The 18,460-nt window shown below is 37.8% G+C and overlaps 1 protein-coding gene across 1 annotated transcript in view; it reads right to left on the bottom strand.

Annotated features, from left to right (window-relative positions):
* LOC103089232 (fibrous sheath-interacting protein 2-like) overlaps window positions 1-18,460 on the bottom strand; it is a 79,504-nt gene that overhangs the window by 24,059 nt on the left and 36,985 nt on the right. The window contains 11 exon segments of the mRNA XM_082930884.1: window positions 23-891; window positions 893-1,200; window positions 1,418-1,489; window positions 1,840-1,971; window positions 1,974-3,366; window positions 3,368-3,881; window positions 3,884-4,775; window positions 4,777-5,679; window positions 5,681-6,638; window positions 6,640-6,968; window positions 12,246-12,305. Coding sequence (XP_082787010.1) covers window positions 23-891; window positions 893-1,200; window positions 1,418-1,489; window positions 1,840-1,971; window positions 1,974-3,366; window positions 3,368-3,881; window positions 3,884-4,775; window positions 4,777-5,679; window positions 5,681-6,638; window positions 6,640-6,968; window positions 12,246-12,305 — 6,430 coding nt within the window.

The following is an 18,460-nucleotide window of genomic DNA, read 5'->3' as shown; positions in this document are numbered from 1 at the left end:
TACCGAATTTCATCAGATTGACCTTTAAGGGATGAACTCTCTTCTAGATTCAGCAAAGCAAAATCTGTGATCTTTTTGAGAACCTTTTGGACCAATTGTTCACCCAGTCGCAATGGAGAAAATTGCAATAAAATGTTTTCCAATGAAGTGACACTTCCAATACCTGTGTAAGGATAAACTTGTGGTATCACAGGTTCAGGGGGAACACTTCTTTTTTCTGCTTGTTTCAATTCTCTAAAGCACGATGGATTCATCAGCAGTTCTTCATTGCCAGATGCTTCCAGTTCTACCCTGGTCTCACTGTTTTCATATAAAGATGTCATAATTATTGAGAACATTTTCCTGAAAATACTTTCAACTATGTCGTTTGCGACACTGTTTATATGTGACTGGAAAGCTTTTTTTTGTGCTGATGTTTTAATTTTAGAATCAGATGTAAAGTGGGGGAGTTCATTAAATGGAGGCCAATGGTCTGTATCTTCCATTACCCTTTGATATACCTTCTTTAACATATCCTTAACTACACTTAACAAAGAAGTTATTTTTTCCTGTCCAGATTCTCCATTTCTAAATATTTCTTCCAAAGTCCTTCTCTGGTTTTCTGCTTCTGATATAATTTGGTTTTGATCTGGGCATTTTGAAAAGAGAGGCAGTTCAGTGTTGTCTTCCATTTTTCTTTGACCAGGCAATATTTCATTTTGTACAGTTAGTTGTGTAAAAAGACCAGGGTCCTGCTTTGAGTAAAAGCTACTTGCCTTTAAAGATATTTTATCATGTAAACTCTTTAAGATGTTGTTGACAGTTTCACTTGCAATGATGTTTTCTTGGAATGAAGTATTGTTTTGATATGTATACATCTTTTGGATTTCTAGGTATATGTCATTTTTTATGTGTCAAAATGGTACTGGCGATTATGTCAGCATATTCCTTAAGACTAGCTTGTGATACATGAATTGCAGGTCCATGTTTTTCTCTGAAATTAGCAAATATGTAATTTGTGACTTGTTGACTGAGAACGGTTTTAGCTGTTGATATTTTCAGGATATTCATATTTAATGGCATTTGGTTTGATTCAAGAAATATGCTGTCATCTTTTTTACAATTTGTAAATTCTGATCCAACATATGGTTTTTCTCTAGTCTCCGTATCAGGAATAAGTAGCAAATCTATTCTTTCTGTGGCAAAAGATTTTAATCTATTCAAAATAGTTTTAGTGGGCTTCCCTGGTGGCGCAGTGCTTGAGAGTCCGCCTGCCGATGCAGGAGACGCGGGTTTGTGCCCCGTTTCGGGAAGATCCCACATGCCGCGGAGCGGCTGGGCCCGTGAGCCATGGCCGCTGAGCCTGCGCGTCCGGAGCCTGTGCTCCGCAAATGGGAGAGGCCACAACAGTGAGAGGCCCGCATAACGCAAGAAAAAAAAAAATAGTTTTAGTAATGAAATGAGCATTTTCCTCACATGGCTCAGGAGCAGATTTCTTGGCATCTTCTTTCTTTCTTTCTTTTTTTTAAAAAAATTTTTTATTTTATTATTATTTTTTGGCTGTGTTGGGTCTTCACTGCTGCACGTGGGCTTTCTCTAGTTGTGGCGAGCGGGGGCTGCTCTTCTGTGCAGTGCGCGGGCTTCTCATTGCAGTGGCTTCTCTTGTTGCGGAGCACGGGCTTTAGGTGCCCGGGCTTCGGTAGTTGTGGCACGCAGGCTCTAGAGCGCAAGCTCAGTATTTGTGGCACACAGGCTTAGTTCCTCTGCGGCATGTGGGATCTTCCCCGACCAGGGCTCGAACCCGTGTCCCCTGCATTGGCAGGCGGATTCTTAACCACTGCGCCACCAGGGAAGTCTGGCATCTTGTTTCTTAAGTACAGTTGTCTGACTATCATCAGAATAAGCTGATTTCAGCTGTACATCTCTTTCCTTTCTTGCAAATGGAAATCTCTCCCTTTTCCTTCCATTCATTGAGTCTATAACAGGAGATTGTTGACCTCTGCTATGGGAAATGCATCAGAAAATATCAGAGGCAGTCTTGGAGAAATAGAATCCTTTGCATTTACTGCAAGCATGATAGCAGAAGTGAGATTTTGAAGAACAATATCCACCATACTGTTGGAAATCATAGCAATATACTCCTTAGGAACTAAAAGCCTAAGAATAGCCTTATTCGCATACTCAGGGTCCCTTTCAGAGTTTGTTTCTAAATGTCTCCCACTTACATTACATTTAAGAGTGGATACAGCAAATGGGAGATTATTCTCATCTATTGTTTCTTCACAGATGTCAATTAAGATACCTTCAATGGTATCTAGTATTTGACATTGAAGTTTTTCTCGATAATCACTTTTATTGAACAGCTTTTCAACAATATCTTCTGGCCGACCTGGATCAGTCTCTCTGTCAAATATATTCTTTTCATATTTGCCTTTAGTAGACACAATATCTAACATTGTGTTAACAACCTGACTTGGAATACTTTCAGAAGCCACAACATTATGAGTTAAGAATGGAGTTTTTATTTCTTTATCTAACTTATGTTTGATTCCTTGTAAAATTTGTCTAGCCACTTCTGTTGCATATATATTTAATTTAGAGGTACTCAGTTGACATATTGAGGTGGTCTTTCCTGATTTATTATGATCCACTGAGCAACAAGAAAATTGGTCATCAGAATATGAATCTTTGGTTGATAAGCATGGTTGGCTTGAAGCAGTCTCATCCTGCTGTAAAGGTAAAGCCATTGGAACTGTGAAATTGATAAGAGGACAAAAGAGGGCTTTTACTTTGGTACTAGCAAATGTTTCTAAATTTGTTAATACTGACTGTATAATATCTTCAACTACATTTATTTTGGTCAGTTTACCAATATTGAATGTGGACTGAAGTGTACATGGATTTCTGTCCAGTATGGTAGAATAAACAGGGGACTTTCCTCCACTGGTATGTTCAGTAAAAGAGATATTTGCTGGAAAGGCGATAGTATTATACCTATTTTAATTTTCATTTCTATCTGTCATAGCAGCAGAATAAAGTTTTTGAAATATGGTTCTAACAACATTATCTGCAACAATGGTTACATCCGCTTCAGACACTAAAGGGCCCATTGTTTTATCCAGGGGTTGAACAGATGTTTGAGCAAGTGGCTCATCACCAGCATGAGGAATGTCACGTAAATGGGACTGGGGAAGAGGAAGCACATTTGGTTGATCAGTTAAATCATTCTGAAAAATTTCATTCAAAATATTTCTTATAATGGGCACGACTGGGGACTTTTGTAGCTCTTTGAATTCTAGTTCAAATTTTTTTAATGTTCTTTCGAGTTCCTGTTGCTTAAGAGAATCTGATTTAGTTTCTTCTTCTGTTGGTCTTTCCTCTTCAGCACTTTCTTTCTGTTTCTGCAGGGTCTTTTAGATATGACTCTGGGTCAGCTCCTCCAGGAAGAAAATTTCCGTAGGTTGGCCTGTATCTATAATTTTCGATGCCTCTCTCTTCTGGTTCAGTTTCATTAAAGATATCTGGAGAAATTGCATCCAAAATGAAATTGACTAAGTTCTTAAGCGTTTGTTTCTCTTGTAGTGGCTTGCTTATACATGTTTCCAAATCTGGCAAGCTCACGTTTAATTCAGTTTGAATAGCTTTCAAAATAGTACTTGACACTTTCTTTGCATGCATGTATAAAGTCGACTGCAATCGTTTTTCACGTGTGTTAGCACAAATGTTGGTATTTTCACTTTCCCAGTATGTCCTGCTGTTCTTTTTATTTCCACTGATTATAGCGTCCAGAGTTTCTAAATTTCCATTGGCAAACCCTTCCAATTTAGCAAAAACCATTTTAAGGATATCTGAAGCCATGATTTTCAGTTTATTTAGATGCTTTTCTTTTGTGGTTCCTGTTTTGGGGCAGTAGTTTTTCCCTTTTTGTTAGTCACCTCTTGGCTACCTGGCCAGGTCACATTGGGCACCATGCTGAAGATTATGTCAGAGTCTCTGCTCATTTCCTCAAGAAGGAAGAAAGCAAACGACAGGCTGTCAGTGTCAATATACTCTGAGATAGCTTTAAATTCTGAATTTTTGAAAATGCAATCTATCTCAACACCACATAATTTTGAAACAATACCTTCTAGAATTGTATGAGAAATTAGCTCACTATTGGACTGTAATGTACTGGTTGTTCTCAAATTCTCATTGATCCCCTCTGTATTTTGCTCATCAGGTAGGGGAGAATGTGGATGGTCTCCTATGAGCTTGCATAACATGTCATATAAGGTATCACCAATTCTATCTAACACTTACAATCTAGTACATTGGTGAACTTCCTCCTGCATGTGCTGGCAATGAGAAGGCAAAAGTTTTTGTTGATCAGTGCCACCAGTTCCATATGAGATTTTAGACCTTAGTTTATCTGAAGGGAGTAAAATATTGCTTTTATCTGTGTTTCCACTTAACACCTCACAAATGCAAGTTGCTAATGAACTTGTCATAATGTTATTACTTAGCTTTGTGACGACAGAGTCTAATTCGTTTTTGGTGTCAGTGAAAAATCCTCTACCTCTAAAATTCTTGAGAGGGCTACTCCTGCTAAGATTTAGATTTTTCTTATTGTATTATAGTTCTTCCTGGATAGCATCCAAAACAATTTTTATCACTTTAATTGTGTAAACACTAAGGTGAGATCGAGACAAAGATTTCTTGTCAGGCACAGGCTTTGAATGGGCAGCATGGCTTTCTGGTTTGAAGCGGTTTTGTAATTTTGGACAAACAAATGAGTTCAACTTCTTAAAAATCGTGTTAAATGATCTTATCATTAATGTTATCTACAGGTTCAGATGTCAAGCCACTTGCTCCAGGTTCTAACCAGGTATGTTTTGTAGAGTCTACACCAAGTGCAGATAAAAATTTCTTCCTTTTACTATCAAACCATGTTGCTAATGGCTCTTTATTTGGTATGTCAGTATTATCTAGAGAAGTTTGATGTACTGACGAAGAATGTCCGATAATGTGACTAGAAGCCATGTGAAGTATTTTTAATACAGCATCTATAATATCTTGAGCTACCGTATGGATTTCTGACACAGAGAACATCTGGTCCATCCATTCTTGATGTGACAGATCTTGTGGTTTTCCTGAGGTAAGAAGTGAAGCCTCTCTACCATTTTTATAGTCTAAGTGTTCAGAGAGCCCAGAAGATATATCTTTGATCATCTGTGCTAAAATACTTCTAACTATATTTTCTAAAGCTTTTTGTATTTGATACGTTTCATCTTGGCTGAAAAGTAAAATGTCTTTATTCACACCAGGCTTGTCCTTAAAAAGGTCCTTATTATTAAAAGTTGGAAGGTCAGTATTTAATCCCTGATCATGAAATATTACTTTGTCTTGATAAGCAGGCTTTGTAGGTAAGTTCATATTGCTTTTGTGTTTAAAACCAGCATTTTCCTTTGTTAACCAGTGATCAGGAACCTGTTCTTGTAATTTTGCTTTTTCATCTTTGATAGATGAAATCAATACATTTTCTACAATTTTGTCTATTTCTTCATTTTCGTCTTCAGAATAAAGGACCATGCCAGGAACATTAATAGGTGGAAATAGGCACACATACCTAGGAGCATTAGTTACTCTAGTGCTGGTGAGTCTGTTGTCTTCTTCAGTGCCAGAAGGACTGCTCATTCTGGAGTGTCTATTCTTTTGGACATCTGTTTTTCACTGGTGTCTGATGTAGCTGAGCCAAGATATCATCAAGTAGCTGAAGGATGATCACTGTTTCTTCAGTTGCAATGAGCCTTTCATTATTAAGTCCAATTTGTATGTAGCCTAGTATAGTGCTGATTGCTTCCTCTATATAACCAACCAGAGAGGACTGGGAAAAAATATTTGACACTGGATTTTGTATTTCTTCCTTGCCAATCAAATTGGCAGCATCAGGTTCAACACTGGATTTCCTTTTGCTGGCTCTTTGAAGGAATGTATATGTTGGATCTTCCCTGTGTTGCTGATAAGCCAGTTCAGTTGTGATTTCAAGATGAAAAAGTTCACTTTGCTTAGAAGATGCAAGAGCCGTCAGCTTTTCTAAAATCACATGAACCATATTCTCTGCAATATCATTCATGTTTTCCAAAGCATAGGGCAATGAAGCTTTTGAAGTTTTTTCTTTTGGAGAAATGAAATGTTCTCCACTGACTAAGTTTGATTTAAAGTGAATGGATACATTTTCTTGTGAAAATTCCTCAGTACATTTTTTCTCAACTGCAGACTGTAGCTTCTCAAGCACATTTTCCATAATTTCAGCAGCTGCTGAGGAAATATCAACACTGGAGAGCAAGTCTCCTTTGTCAGTGTCAGTTTGGTCAACCAAAGCTTCGGCCGTAACAAAAGAAAGGGTGGGGATGGTCTGGGTTAATTCAGACACCATTTCATGAAAAATGTTTTCTAAAATCAACTCAGTTTCCTTTTTTAGGTGATATTTAAAGTTAACTAAAACATCATTTAACTCCTGCATCTCATTTACAGCTTTTGCTTTTTCATCAGGAGATAGTGGGCGTTCTAAGCCATCTGTTTCAGTGGTAGCATCTTTACATTTCCTTGTGCCTGTTTCAATCAGTGCAACAAGGTGACTATTGGATTTACAGGTTTTAAGCTTGGGGGGGTTCAAATTTCTCATTATATTTATGTTCGGGGGTTTTAGGTTTCTTTTCTGAGTGTTCTTTCCTATGATATGTTCTTTCTACATCTGTTCTTTCTTTATGGGCAGAAGATGATTTTGACGGTGCCACTGGTTGCCCTATTGACTTGGCAGCTGCCTCTGCACAGGGCTCTGCCTGAACCATCTTACTTGTTTCATATAGAAATGTTTCACGGCATGTGCTACAGCAACTCTCACTATCAGAAGAGAGGATAGAGTCATCAGGCATTGGGTATGTAATATTTCACGACCTTTTTTCATATTTTGTGATGGCTGGATATAATACACTGGTCACTGCAGCCACCTCCTCAAAATTCCTAGTCTCCTTGCCTTGCCCCAGTAGGAAAAGATCTATGGATGATCCACTGACAATGATAGATTAAAATAACGAGTTTCAGATCATATGCAATACCAAATTAGATGGAGCCCTTTTCTAGGTATCACAATATTCTATTCTGTGTTCTAATCAGAATTATTTGTTATGACCTACTACATGGAACCAAAATTATGTTTTACTAAATTGTGGCAAGAGAACAACAAAATCATGTAAATTATAGAATAATAACAAAAAGTTTTAAAAAATCAAGGCCTAAGACTAATTATGATTTACTTTCATATTTTTCTACCTCCATGGATCCCTTGCCTCTCTTCTTCTTGACCTTCTTAAAGGAAACATGGTGCTTCTATTTTCATTTTTACTTGGCCTGCCTTTAAGTTATCAAATTTGCTTTTTCCTCCAAGGCCTAACAATTTAATTTTGAGACATACAGTCAGACTGTGAAATTACAACCTAAATCCTAGCAGGAAAAGGTCTCAGTTAGGGTCAGACATCAATAGCCCATCCACAGACTAATACCTTTTTGCAATATAGAACCTAGAACATGAATGCTCACATCAGTGACATAATTCCTATCCTTTGGCTTCATTCATTTTTCTAAGACCCAGTTTCTGAGGCCAACCCCAGCACAATTTCTTTTTTGTAGATCCTCTGTAATCCAATGCACCCAGATTCTTTTTTTCTGCTCTCCCTGTCTTATACCACAGGCAGCAAGTGGAGTCCTGTGTATGTTTCTACTTCTCCCCACAGACTTTCTGTCCCAAAGGCATGCATTTAGATAAAAGGAAGTAGCACAGAACTAAGAACAAAACTAACCATATAGATCAGAAAAGCCTTATATAAGACCACTAGAAACTAGTTGTAATATTGGATACAAATCTGCAATTTGCAGTGAATTATCAGTTTCTCTTTGGAGTCAGTTGAGCAGAAACATGCAAATGAACTCACTGTTATGTTGGAAAGTTCTACCACAATTCTAGGAGTGCCATAATATTCCATCCACTTTTCCCTAGTCTTAGGTGGTTTTCCCTAATAGGTTGATGCTACTAAAGCGTCTAAGGTTTAGGTCATTTGTACTGTCAACTCTCTACTTCTTAAATAAAGAGGGCAGTGATATTAATGATAATTAGTTTAGAATCCCCAAAGATAAGGCACAGTTTTTCACCGTTTAACTTGCTATGTCATAAAACTATAAATATAACCTTTCTCTTCCTAACCTTCTCCTCCATACAACCTCACTTTAGTCCAAAAGATAACTGGCCAACCACCCCTTGAAGATTAACGTGACAAGACTGAATTTTAGTCTGTCTGCCTAATCCTTCTGAATATCTAAGTTTTAATGTAACTGGTGGTCCTCTACTGGTACCTCAGGCCCACAGCTTTGGAGTGATGTCTCATACCTCCTGATCATACATACATGTAGTCCATTCTATTGCCAAATCCATTTACTCATTCCAGTGGTTGAATGGGATTTAAAAGCAGCACCTCTGTATCCTAACATCAGTGGTCCAATCTGATAAGCCAAAAACTGGGTAGTTCCATTGGTGGCCCTCCCTTTGCCTAACATTTTATCCACTGCCCTGCCCTCAATTCACTCTCTGGTATTGCTCATGTCTCCCTGTCTTTTCTTCTGGTGCTTTGTGAAGCACAAATGAGGTCAGGGGCAGTGCTTTATTCATCTTGGTATCTGTCTAATAATCAGCACTATACTTTGAACATAGTAGGTTCTCAAGAAAGTTTGGTAAATAAATTTCCATTTAACATATTTTAGCTCTATGTGTACAAATGAAGGCCACTGTGCAGGCTACAAATCATTAATGGACTTCTGCAGAGAAGAAGTGTCTGTCTTCAGTTTGTCATATATGATGCTATCAGGGGTATTCAGCAAAGTTACTGATTTGATAATATTACATCTCTCCTCAAAACCTTAGACTGTCACTCAATGAGTGAAATATAAACTTCTGAGCACAGTCTTCAGGGCAACAGACTCACTGCCTTCTTTACTCTGTTTCTCCTCTCATCTTCTATCCCAATCATCAGAACATACTCAGTATCTAAATGCAAAGCTTAATAATTACAACTGTTTACCACATTGCTATCTTATCACATTTGCTTCCTCCTGTCCTGACTTCTTTGGTTCCTAATTCTATTTTATTAAGCTTACTGTGTATGTCCTTTACGTTAGCATTAGAAAAAACAGAGAACCAAGGAGTTGGAGGAAGAGAAGAGAGAGGAGGTAAATGGTGGAACAGACATGATGCGTCCACAGTTGAGTCTTGGGAAGCAAAGAGCTGCCTCAGAACAAGAGGACTAAGCCAAAGGCCTTGAACCTGGGTTCTTTTCTGTAAGGTAAAGGAATGTGACATGGGTGCAATGGGCAGAGCCATACCAGATGTGTTGTAGCTAGGTTTTCTTGTGCTGTGTCCTGGAATAGTCCTAGGTATAGCTAAAGGTATTTTAACCCTGTGTATTTGAAAGGAATGGGAGAGAAGCTCCAGGTCATATACAGAGTTCTTCATCTTAGCTGACTTTTAATAAGAGGGTATCCAGAGCATTTGCTATTGAAAAGACTCAAGTGATTCTGTAGTCTAGGGTGGGAGTTGGGCAGGAGGAAGAGGGAGGCAGGAATTAACACTGTATAAAACTACACATAATCATTATTCTCTCACTTTTATTTCTTGAAACTACCTTGATACTGAGCTAGTCAGTTTCCTTCCTTCAGCATCCTTGTATCCCATGAGCCCTCAGCAAATCAGACAAGCTGACTGCTATCACTCCTACCCCCAAATCCTTTTCTAAAAACCTTGGTCTGAACATCAACACCATTTACCACCACACACTACTTCACTTTACCCAACCATTTGCATCAGAGTTTGGGATTTATAAAAACTATCCTGAACCTCATTTGGTTTGTTGAGTGTTTAAAAGATGATGGTGTTGGGTATGTGTGTTCTATCAGGAGTTATTTTATGTGCATGAACTATTATTCAAGTTTGAGGGGAATAGGACATCAGCAGAATGGGTGGCCACCAAGGTTTGAGGGGTGAAAGGCTCCCAGGCCAAAGAAAAGTTCTCCACTGGCCTTTATTTTGCATCATGAGAGACTGATTACTTCGGATTACAGTGCAAATATCCTTAGGGGGGTAACAGATTAAGTCATTTATACTATATATATATATAACACATCATTGTAAAGCAATTATTCTCCAATAAAGATGTTAAAAATAAATAAATATATATATAGTAAACTAATTTATCATCATTAGAAAACCAGTAACCTCAAAAGGCAAAAGTAATGCAGCATTTTTGAGTGGGGACAGGGGAAAAGAATAGATCCAGATCCCAGAAGTAGTGCTCCCTGAAAGGGGAGTGAAAGTACTGTCTATCAGGGGGGCACAGGACTAAAGGGAGAACAAAGAGAGAAGGAGGTGGAAGAGCACGAACAGCTAGCTTTGCCTACTTTACAATTTTAGCTTAGTCCTGAGAGGTTGCAAAAGGGGAGAGTTTTACTACAGACAAGTAAAACTACAAGAATGGAAGATTCAAACAGCACTCCTTTGTAATTATTTAAATATTAATTTAAAGCAACACATTACTTTATTAAGTTTTCTTAGATATTTACTTAATTGATGAGTCTTGAGAAAAGAAGATTCCGGGAGCTGCAGGTGAATTTTCAGAGAGAAAAAGAAAATTACTATTGGTATCCTTCATGGGCTACTTGTAAAATGGTAATTAACATATCTTAATAGGTCTTTTATTCCCTGCTGTCAATGCTCTGTTTAAACCCTCCAGGGACTACCAGTCAGGCATCAAATACACCTTAAGGTCTGGGATGATTGCCTTCCTCACCAGCCTCATCTCTGGTCACCATTCTACATATATTCTATGCTCCAGAGATACTGAACAACACGCAGTTCCCTTTGCCTCTGCCCTCACTATTTCCCTTGTAACTCTAGTGTCCCTCTTAAATTTCTCATTTTTAGGACTCATTCAGCTTGTGTCACCTCCTTCAGAGAGCCTTCCTTGATATCTGCCTAGATAGACGCATTCTCTGTCAATGCTCCTGAAGCACCCTATACATCCTTCTGTTATAGGACTTACTATGCTGTATTGTGAGTACTAGATTACAGTGCCTGGCATATACTAAGCACTCAAGAACATTTATTTGTTGAATTAATTCTTTTTTTTGGCTGCACCACGTGGCATGCAGGATCTTAGTTCCCCAACCAGGGATCGAACTCGCGCCCCCTGCAGTGGAAGCGCAGAGTCTTAACCACTGGACCTCCAGGGAAGTCCCTTGAATTAATTCTTTAACACACGCGTTGGCTCAATATTTGTTCATTAGTCTGCCTGTCATTAATCTCTTCCCACTCAAATACTGTCTAACATGCTTTGTATGCCATCTAGCAAAGTTCCATAAGTGGATTTTAGTAACTATTTCTGGATAATGATACTAAAGCAAGTCTTCATGTAGAATACATCCATAGGAATACTGGGATGGTGTATGTCAGTTGTGCACAATCATGACTAAACAGTCTTAGACAAACAGAATACTTTGAATAATAGAAAGTATTAGAAAGTATTGGTAGTATTACCAATTAAAGCCAGTCCAAAGTCAAGGTGAATATCTATTTATTTTTCTCCCAATAAATGTAAAGTGTATTGTGAATAACCAGTAAATTCCAATGATCTGCATAGAAGTTTTACTTAAATTCTATGTACCTTCTTGAGTTTCTTTGTGTATGAGTATGTTTTTGAGTGTGTACAGTTTTGGAAAGGAAGGAGCTGGAATTAATAGTGAACAAACCTGAAAAAAAGTGTGAAGATCATACTGTTGTGGTGTTTTTGAAATATGTCTACAAATTCTTTCATAATACTCCCTCCTGTGGTGGAGGTTAATTCTTTTCTCCTAAGTGTGGGTTGGACTTAGTGACTTGCTTGTAATGAATATATGTGGAAGTGATGGTGTATAACTTCTGAGACTAGGTTGTAAAATATAGTGTGGCTTCAGCCCCTTTCTCTTGGATTGCTCACTCTGGGGGAAGCCAGATGCCATATCATGAGGATGCTCAAGAGATGTATGGAGATGCCCACATGGTGAGGAACTGAGACTTCCTGCCAACAGTCATGTGAGTGAGAAACCTTGGAAGTGAATCTTCCAGTCGCAGTCAAGCCTTTAGGATGACTGCAGCAGCCCTGGATGACATCTTGACCATAACCTCATGAGAGACCCTGAATCAGAACCATCCAGCTAAGGTGCTTCTGTATTCCTAACCACAGAAACTGTGAGATGATTTTTTTAAGCTGCCAGGTTTTAGGGGTTTTTTTTGGTTATTCAGCAATAGATAAATGATGGCACGGTTAAAAGAATAAGGAACTCTTCTGTGGTTTCTAGCAACATGTTGCATTAAATATCCTAAAGAGCCTAACTGTGTAAAACCTATTAGAAATGCAATGGGAATTTGATAAAAATACAATTATAGTGTAGAACTTCCATACACCTCTTTGATGGCTGGACACATCTAGCAGGCAGTAAGAAAAGAGTCTAGTAGACAAAAAAATCAGTAAAGACATATAATAATTGAATAATATAATCAATAAATATAATTTAAAATTCATTTAGAGCCTTACATCCTTTAAATAGAGAATTATACATTTTTTTGTATGTCCATGGAACACTTTCAAATATCAATCACATATTTGGCCACAAATAAAACGTTAACAACTTCAATGTGTTAAAGATCTACAGGCTACATTCTTTGAACCTAACTTTAAAAATGTGGCCGAAAATATTAATTTCATGATAATTAAGAAACATACTTATGGATAACTCTTAGGTCAAAGAGGGAATAAAAAGGAGAAAGTATAATCTACCTTAAAAAGAACACTTTATATCAAACCTATGAGAACAGCTTTTATTATTTCCCATAGGTTTTGATATAAGGTGTTCTTTTCACTGCTCCTCCCATGCATCCCAGACCAATATCTACAACTGCCCCCTTGACTATTCCACTTAGATGTCCCACTTGGATGCCCTCAGGCATCTCAAACTCAACATATTCAAAGCTGAACTTATTTTTTCTCTTCCAAACTTGTTCATCTTAATGTATTGCCTGTCAACTGAATGGCACCACTATTCACTATCCATTAAGTTGCTCAGACTAGAAATCTGGGAGTTGTCTTCAATTCATTCTTCCCCCATATTCAATCAGTAACCAAATCTCATCCATTTGACCCTCTTAGTCTGAGTCCAATCTGTGCCCAGCTCTTCATCCTCACTGCCACTGACTTTGTTCAGGACTCATTTCTAGCCTTCACTATTGTAATAGCCTCTTAATTGTAATAAGGGGCAGTATGGTATTGCAGTCAGGATTGGTTGAGTAAGATAGACCTAGGTTAAAACCCTGGCTTTGCCACATATTATGTGAAATCTTGGGCATGATAATTTACCACTCTGAGACTTAGTTTACTTATGTGTAAAATGTTAGATAAAAATACTTTTATTGTTGGGAGAGTTAAATGAGAGAATATAGTTTAGTATAGTTCCTGGTGCATAGTTAAGTGTTCAATATGCTAACTGTTATTTTTATTGTCTCATTGCCTCCAGTCTCTTCACATCTACTTCCACTTTCCTTTTTTATAAAAGGCAAATTCTTTCTTTTTTTTGGTCATTTTTTGAAGTCTAGTTAATTTACAATGTTGTATTACAGGTGTACAGCAAAGTGATTCAGATTCTTTTCCAGATTCTTTTCCATTATAGGTTATTACAAGATATTGAATATAGTACCCTGTGCTATATAGTAGGTCCTTGTATTTTATTTATTTTATATATAATAGTGTGTACCTGTTAATCCCAAACTCCTAATTTATCCCCCCCCCACTCTCCCCTTTGGTAACCGTATGTTTGTTTTCTATGTCTGTGAGCAGAAAAGGCAAAGTCTGACCATATTATGCTCCTGTGAATATTCTTCAATAGTTGCCCTTCGATAACAGGATAAAAGGTAGATTTCCTGGCACAGCTTACCAGAATCTTAATGATCTAACCCTTATCTACCAGTCAAGCTTCATCTTCTGTAATTCTCTAACTTGAACTTTTAGTTAAAGCAATTCTGAAAAAAAAACTATTTCCACAAACCCACTATGCTCTAATGTATATATCTTGGTAGATGTATTCCCTTCTCCTGGAAGGTTCTCTTTCCATTTGTCTGCTTAGAAAATTCTTTCTCATCCTTCATGTCTCAGCTCAATTGTGACACCTTCTGTAAAAGCTTCCTTGGCTTCCCTGTGGAGAGTGGACTTTGTATATACCTCCTTTATTGCACTTATCATATTGGATTGTGATTACTGGCATGACTGTTCTACACTAAACTGTAAAATCCAGGATAGGGACCATGGCTTCTCTACTTCATGTGTTCAATAATTAGCGTAGTGCATGGCATGTAGCAAAAGCTCAATAAATGTTAGTTGAATGAATGCATTAATGGATTGCAGGATTTCCTTAATAGTTATTGTTAATGTTTACCTGACTCATAGTTTAAGCTTGATTTCTTGGCCTTTTCTCCATTCACATCAGCATATGTCACCTATACATGCCACAAGAAAAAACAAAGAAAATCCTCAAATGAGTTTTCAAAGAATTTGAACATCATCTATTTCTCACAGAAATTTAATAAAGTGATTTAAAAAGTCCATTTATAATATACACGTGTTTCATTTGGTTTACATTATGTACATTACTTACAGAATTCAAAGGCTTATAGAATTCATTAGTATACTAAAATTAACTAACTGAGGAATGCACTGATCAGCATGGAAGGTAATCAGTTGAATAGCTAAAAAGAGTATGTGTGGTTTTTAAAGAAAGTTAACTATAGGGAAAATGTTTTGAGAGAGCTGGAAAGCACAGAGCAGGTTTTCTGCACACAAGAGGTGTGACTCTTTGATTTGGCCAAGAGCTCTACCTGCTTAGGTAATTATACAGGAAGATAAATCCAACAGAGTAGACTTTATTTGTTTTCCAGGCCTGAGAGCTGAACACAAGCCACCAGAAGTACATTTCCTGACACTGATGGGATGGGTGAAATAAGCTGGAAAATAGCATTGGATTCTATTGTAATAAAAGTGGTCATGATATTTCTCAAAATAAATTAGGTATTTGTGACCATTTGATTTATGCATATTGTCCAATGTATTTTAAAGCCTTCTTTAAAAACAGATAGTCTAAATTTGTTTATTGGTTTTTTTTTTAACATCTTTATTGGGGTATAATTGCTTTACAATGGTGTGTTAGTTTCTGCTTTATAACAAAGTGAATCAGTTATAGATATACACATGTTCCCATATCTCTTCCCTCTTCGTCTCCCTCCCTCCCACCCTCCCTATCTCACCCCTTCAGGCAGTCACAAAGCACTGAGCCGGTATCCCTGTGCCATGCGGCTGCTTCCCACTGGCTATCTGCCTTACATTTGTTAGTATATATATGTCCATGCTGCTCTCTCGCTTTGTCACAGCTCACCCTTCCCCCTCCCCATATTCTCAAGTCCGTTCTCCAGTAGGTCTGTGTCTTTATTCCTGTTTTACCCCTAGGTTCTTCAAAACATTTTTTTTCCCTTAAATTCCATATATATGTGTTAGCATACGGTATTTGTCCTTCTCTTTCTGACTTACTTCACTCTGTATGACAGACTCTAGGTCTATCCACCTCATTACAAATAGCTCAATTTTGTTTCTTTTTATGGCTGAGTAATATTCCATTGTATATATGTGCCACATCTTCTTTATCCATTCATCCAATGATGGGCACTTAGGTTGTTTCCATCTCCAGGCTATTGTAAATAGAGCTGCAATGAACATTTTGGTACATGACTCTTTTTGAATTTTGGTTTCCTCAGGGTATATGCCCAGTAGTGGGATTGCTGGGTCATATGGTAGTTCTGTTTGTAGTTTTTTAAGGAACCTCCATACTGTTCTCCATAGTGGCTGAACCGATTCATATTCCCACCAGCAGTGCAAGAGTGTTCCCTTTTCTCCACACCCTCTCCAGCATTTATTGTTTCTAGATTTTTTGATGATGGCCATTCTGACTGGTGTGAGATGATATCTCATTGTAGTTTTGATTTGCATTTCTCTAATGATTAATGATGTTGAGCATTCTTTCATGTGTTTGTTGGCAGTCTGTATATCTTCTTTGGAGAAATGTCTATTTAGGTCTTCTGCCCATTTTTGGATTGGGTTGTTTATTTTTTTGTTATTGAGCTGCATGAGCTGCCTGTAAATTTTGGAGATTAATCCTTTGTCAGTTGCTTCATTTGCAAATATTTTCTCCCATTCTGAGGGCTGTCTTTTGGTCTTGTTTATGGTTTCCTTTGCTGGGCAAAAGCTTTGAAGTTTCATTAGGTCCCATTTGTTTATTTTTGTTTTTATTTCCATTTCTCTAGGAGATGGGTCAAAAAGGATCTTGCTGTGATTTATGTCATAGAGTGTTCTGCCTATGTTTTCCTCTAAGAGTATTGGGGTTTTTTGATAACATATGTAGTACTAAGTTTGCCGTCCATGCTACACTCAGAGAATACTTTTTTTCTGACTGTATAGTGAGGCTAGTGAAAAAAGTTATTAATTCCTGATGTGCAACTACTAAACTATCTTAATGTAGTTAAGATTCTTTAATCAGGTACTAAGCATACAGATTATGGATGTTAGCACAGTAGCACAGTGCCCTGGACACAGCAGGTGTTTTATAAATATGTGTGTATATAGAGAAGCATATTGTGGCTAACATGCTACATTTGAAGAGTTATATATAATTGGGTCTGTCACTTTCTATGCATTTAACACAGAATATGGCAAAATATGTTAACTTTTTAGAACCGGTGAGCCAGTTAATGCAGTGCTGACGGAGCCAAGGAGGTACATTTGATTCTTATAATGAATGACAAATTGGCAACCCACAGAGGTAATATATGTTGTGACCAGGTACCCTGAATGTCTGTGGCCAACTTCCCGCCATCAGATGAGTTATCACTGGTAACAAAGGGGATAGGGCGAGGCAGTATGGCTGTCTCTGCACAACCCATCAGCACTAGAAGAGAAATGATTCACAAAAGCCCAATATGTTGATTCTTCTGCAGGGCATAGGTATGGACCTTGAAGCTCTTGAAGCTCATCATTTAGGAAGACTGTAACCTAAGGGCTAAGTGGGAACACTCAAGTTGTTTCTGGTAAATCTCTATTAAGAATTGAGACAAATATTCAAATTTTGGATCTATTTAACACATTTAAACTCTCAGGCTCACCATTTTTCTTTTGTTAGCTTACAGCTTGTTACTGATATTCCCTACGCTTAGAGTATGGCAACACTAACATAACTGATAACCATGAGTGCTGGAAGTCTGAAGTAGCACAGGATTATTCCTGTGGGTTCACAGTTCAATTTTTATAAAATCTTACTATAGGGTGGTTAATTTCAGGGAATAAGGCTGTTCTGAATTGTCATTTAATACATGAAACTGTGTTATGCCAATCTTGATCATAATTTCATATTTCATTTGTTCTGTCTGTATCTGGGACAAAAGAAATATTACTTGCCTCTTGTTTTGAAGTATCCTGTAGAGAATATCTATAGACATTTGCTGTTTTGCAGAAACACCTGGAGTTTGAAGTGAAGTATTTGTAATTTCTGGGGGAAAGAAGAGGTACCTTTAAATAAGAAAAAATGATATAGTTCGCCCTGTTGGGCTGCCATAATGTCTAGGATTACCATAGTCAATGATGTATTTATTTATGGAAGTTAAGGCAGTATCTCTAAGTATAAAAGGCCTTTTTTTGAAGTCCCCTGCTTTCCAGCTTCCAGTGGCCCACCACTGCCATCAGGGACAAGCCTGAACTCCCTAACTTCTGGCCCTAAATTACTTTGCCAGCTAAATATCCCACCATTCCCCTGCCCTAGAATGAACTGTTTTGCACTTCATTCAGTAGGCAAGGGGGAACCACCGAGGACTTTTTGGTCGAGGAATTATATGTCCAAAGCTGTATTTCAGGAAGATTACATTCACAGCAAAATGTAGGATAGATTAAGAGGAAGAAGAGATTGGAGGCAAATTATTGCAGTGCTTAAGGGCATGGGTGGCATGAATGGAAAGGAAGGGAAGATTATGAGAGAATTTAAGGTGGTGGATTGGACAGAAGGTGGCAACTTTTGGATGTAGGATATGAGCAGTAGGAAAGAGTCAAAGATGACTCAGGTCTTGTGCCTGAATAAAATTAGGAGAATCAGAGAACAGGTTTGGGGGTGACTAGAAGATGATGAATTTGGTTTTACACATATTGGATCTGAGGTGCTTGTGGGCTGCCCAGGTGGAGATGTCCTAGTGCTCTTGGTGAGTGTGCAGGATATGCGTGGGAATCTTTTACAGAGACTAACAAAGACTTAGCTAACCTCTAGTCCAGTCCTGGGAGATGGG

The sequence above is a fragment of the Lipotes vexillifer genome, unplaced genomic scaffold (assembly GCF_000442215.2).
Source record: "Lipotes vexillifer unplaced genomic scaffold, Lipotes_vexillifer_v1.1 scaffold215, whole genome shotgun sequence".
In the NCBI taxonomy this organism is placed as follows: Eukaryota; Metazoa; Chordata; class Mammalia; order Artiodactyla; family Lipotidae; genus Lipotes; species Lipotes vexillifer.
The sequence above is the reverse complement of the archived record's forward strand: the minus strand, read 5'-3'. Positions and strand labels throughout refer to the sequence as shown.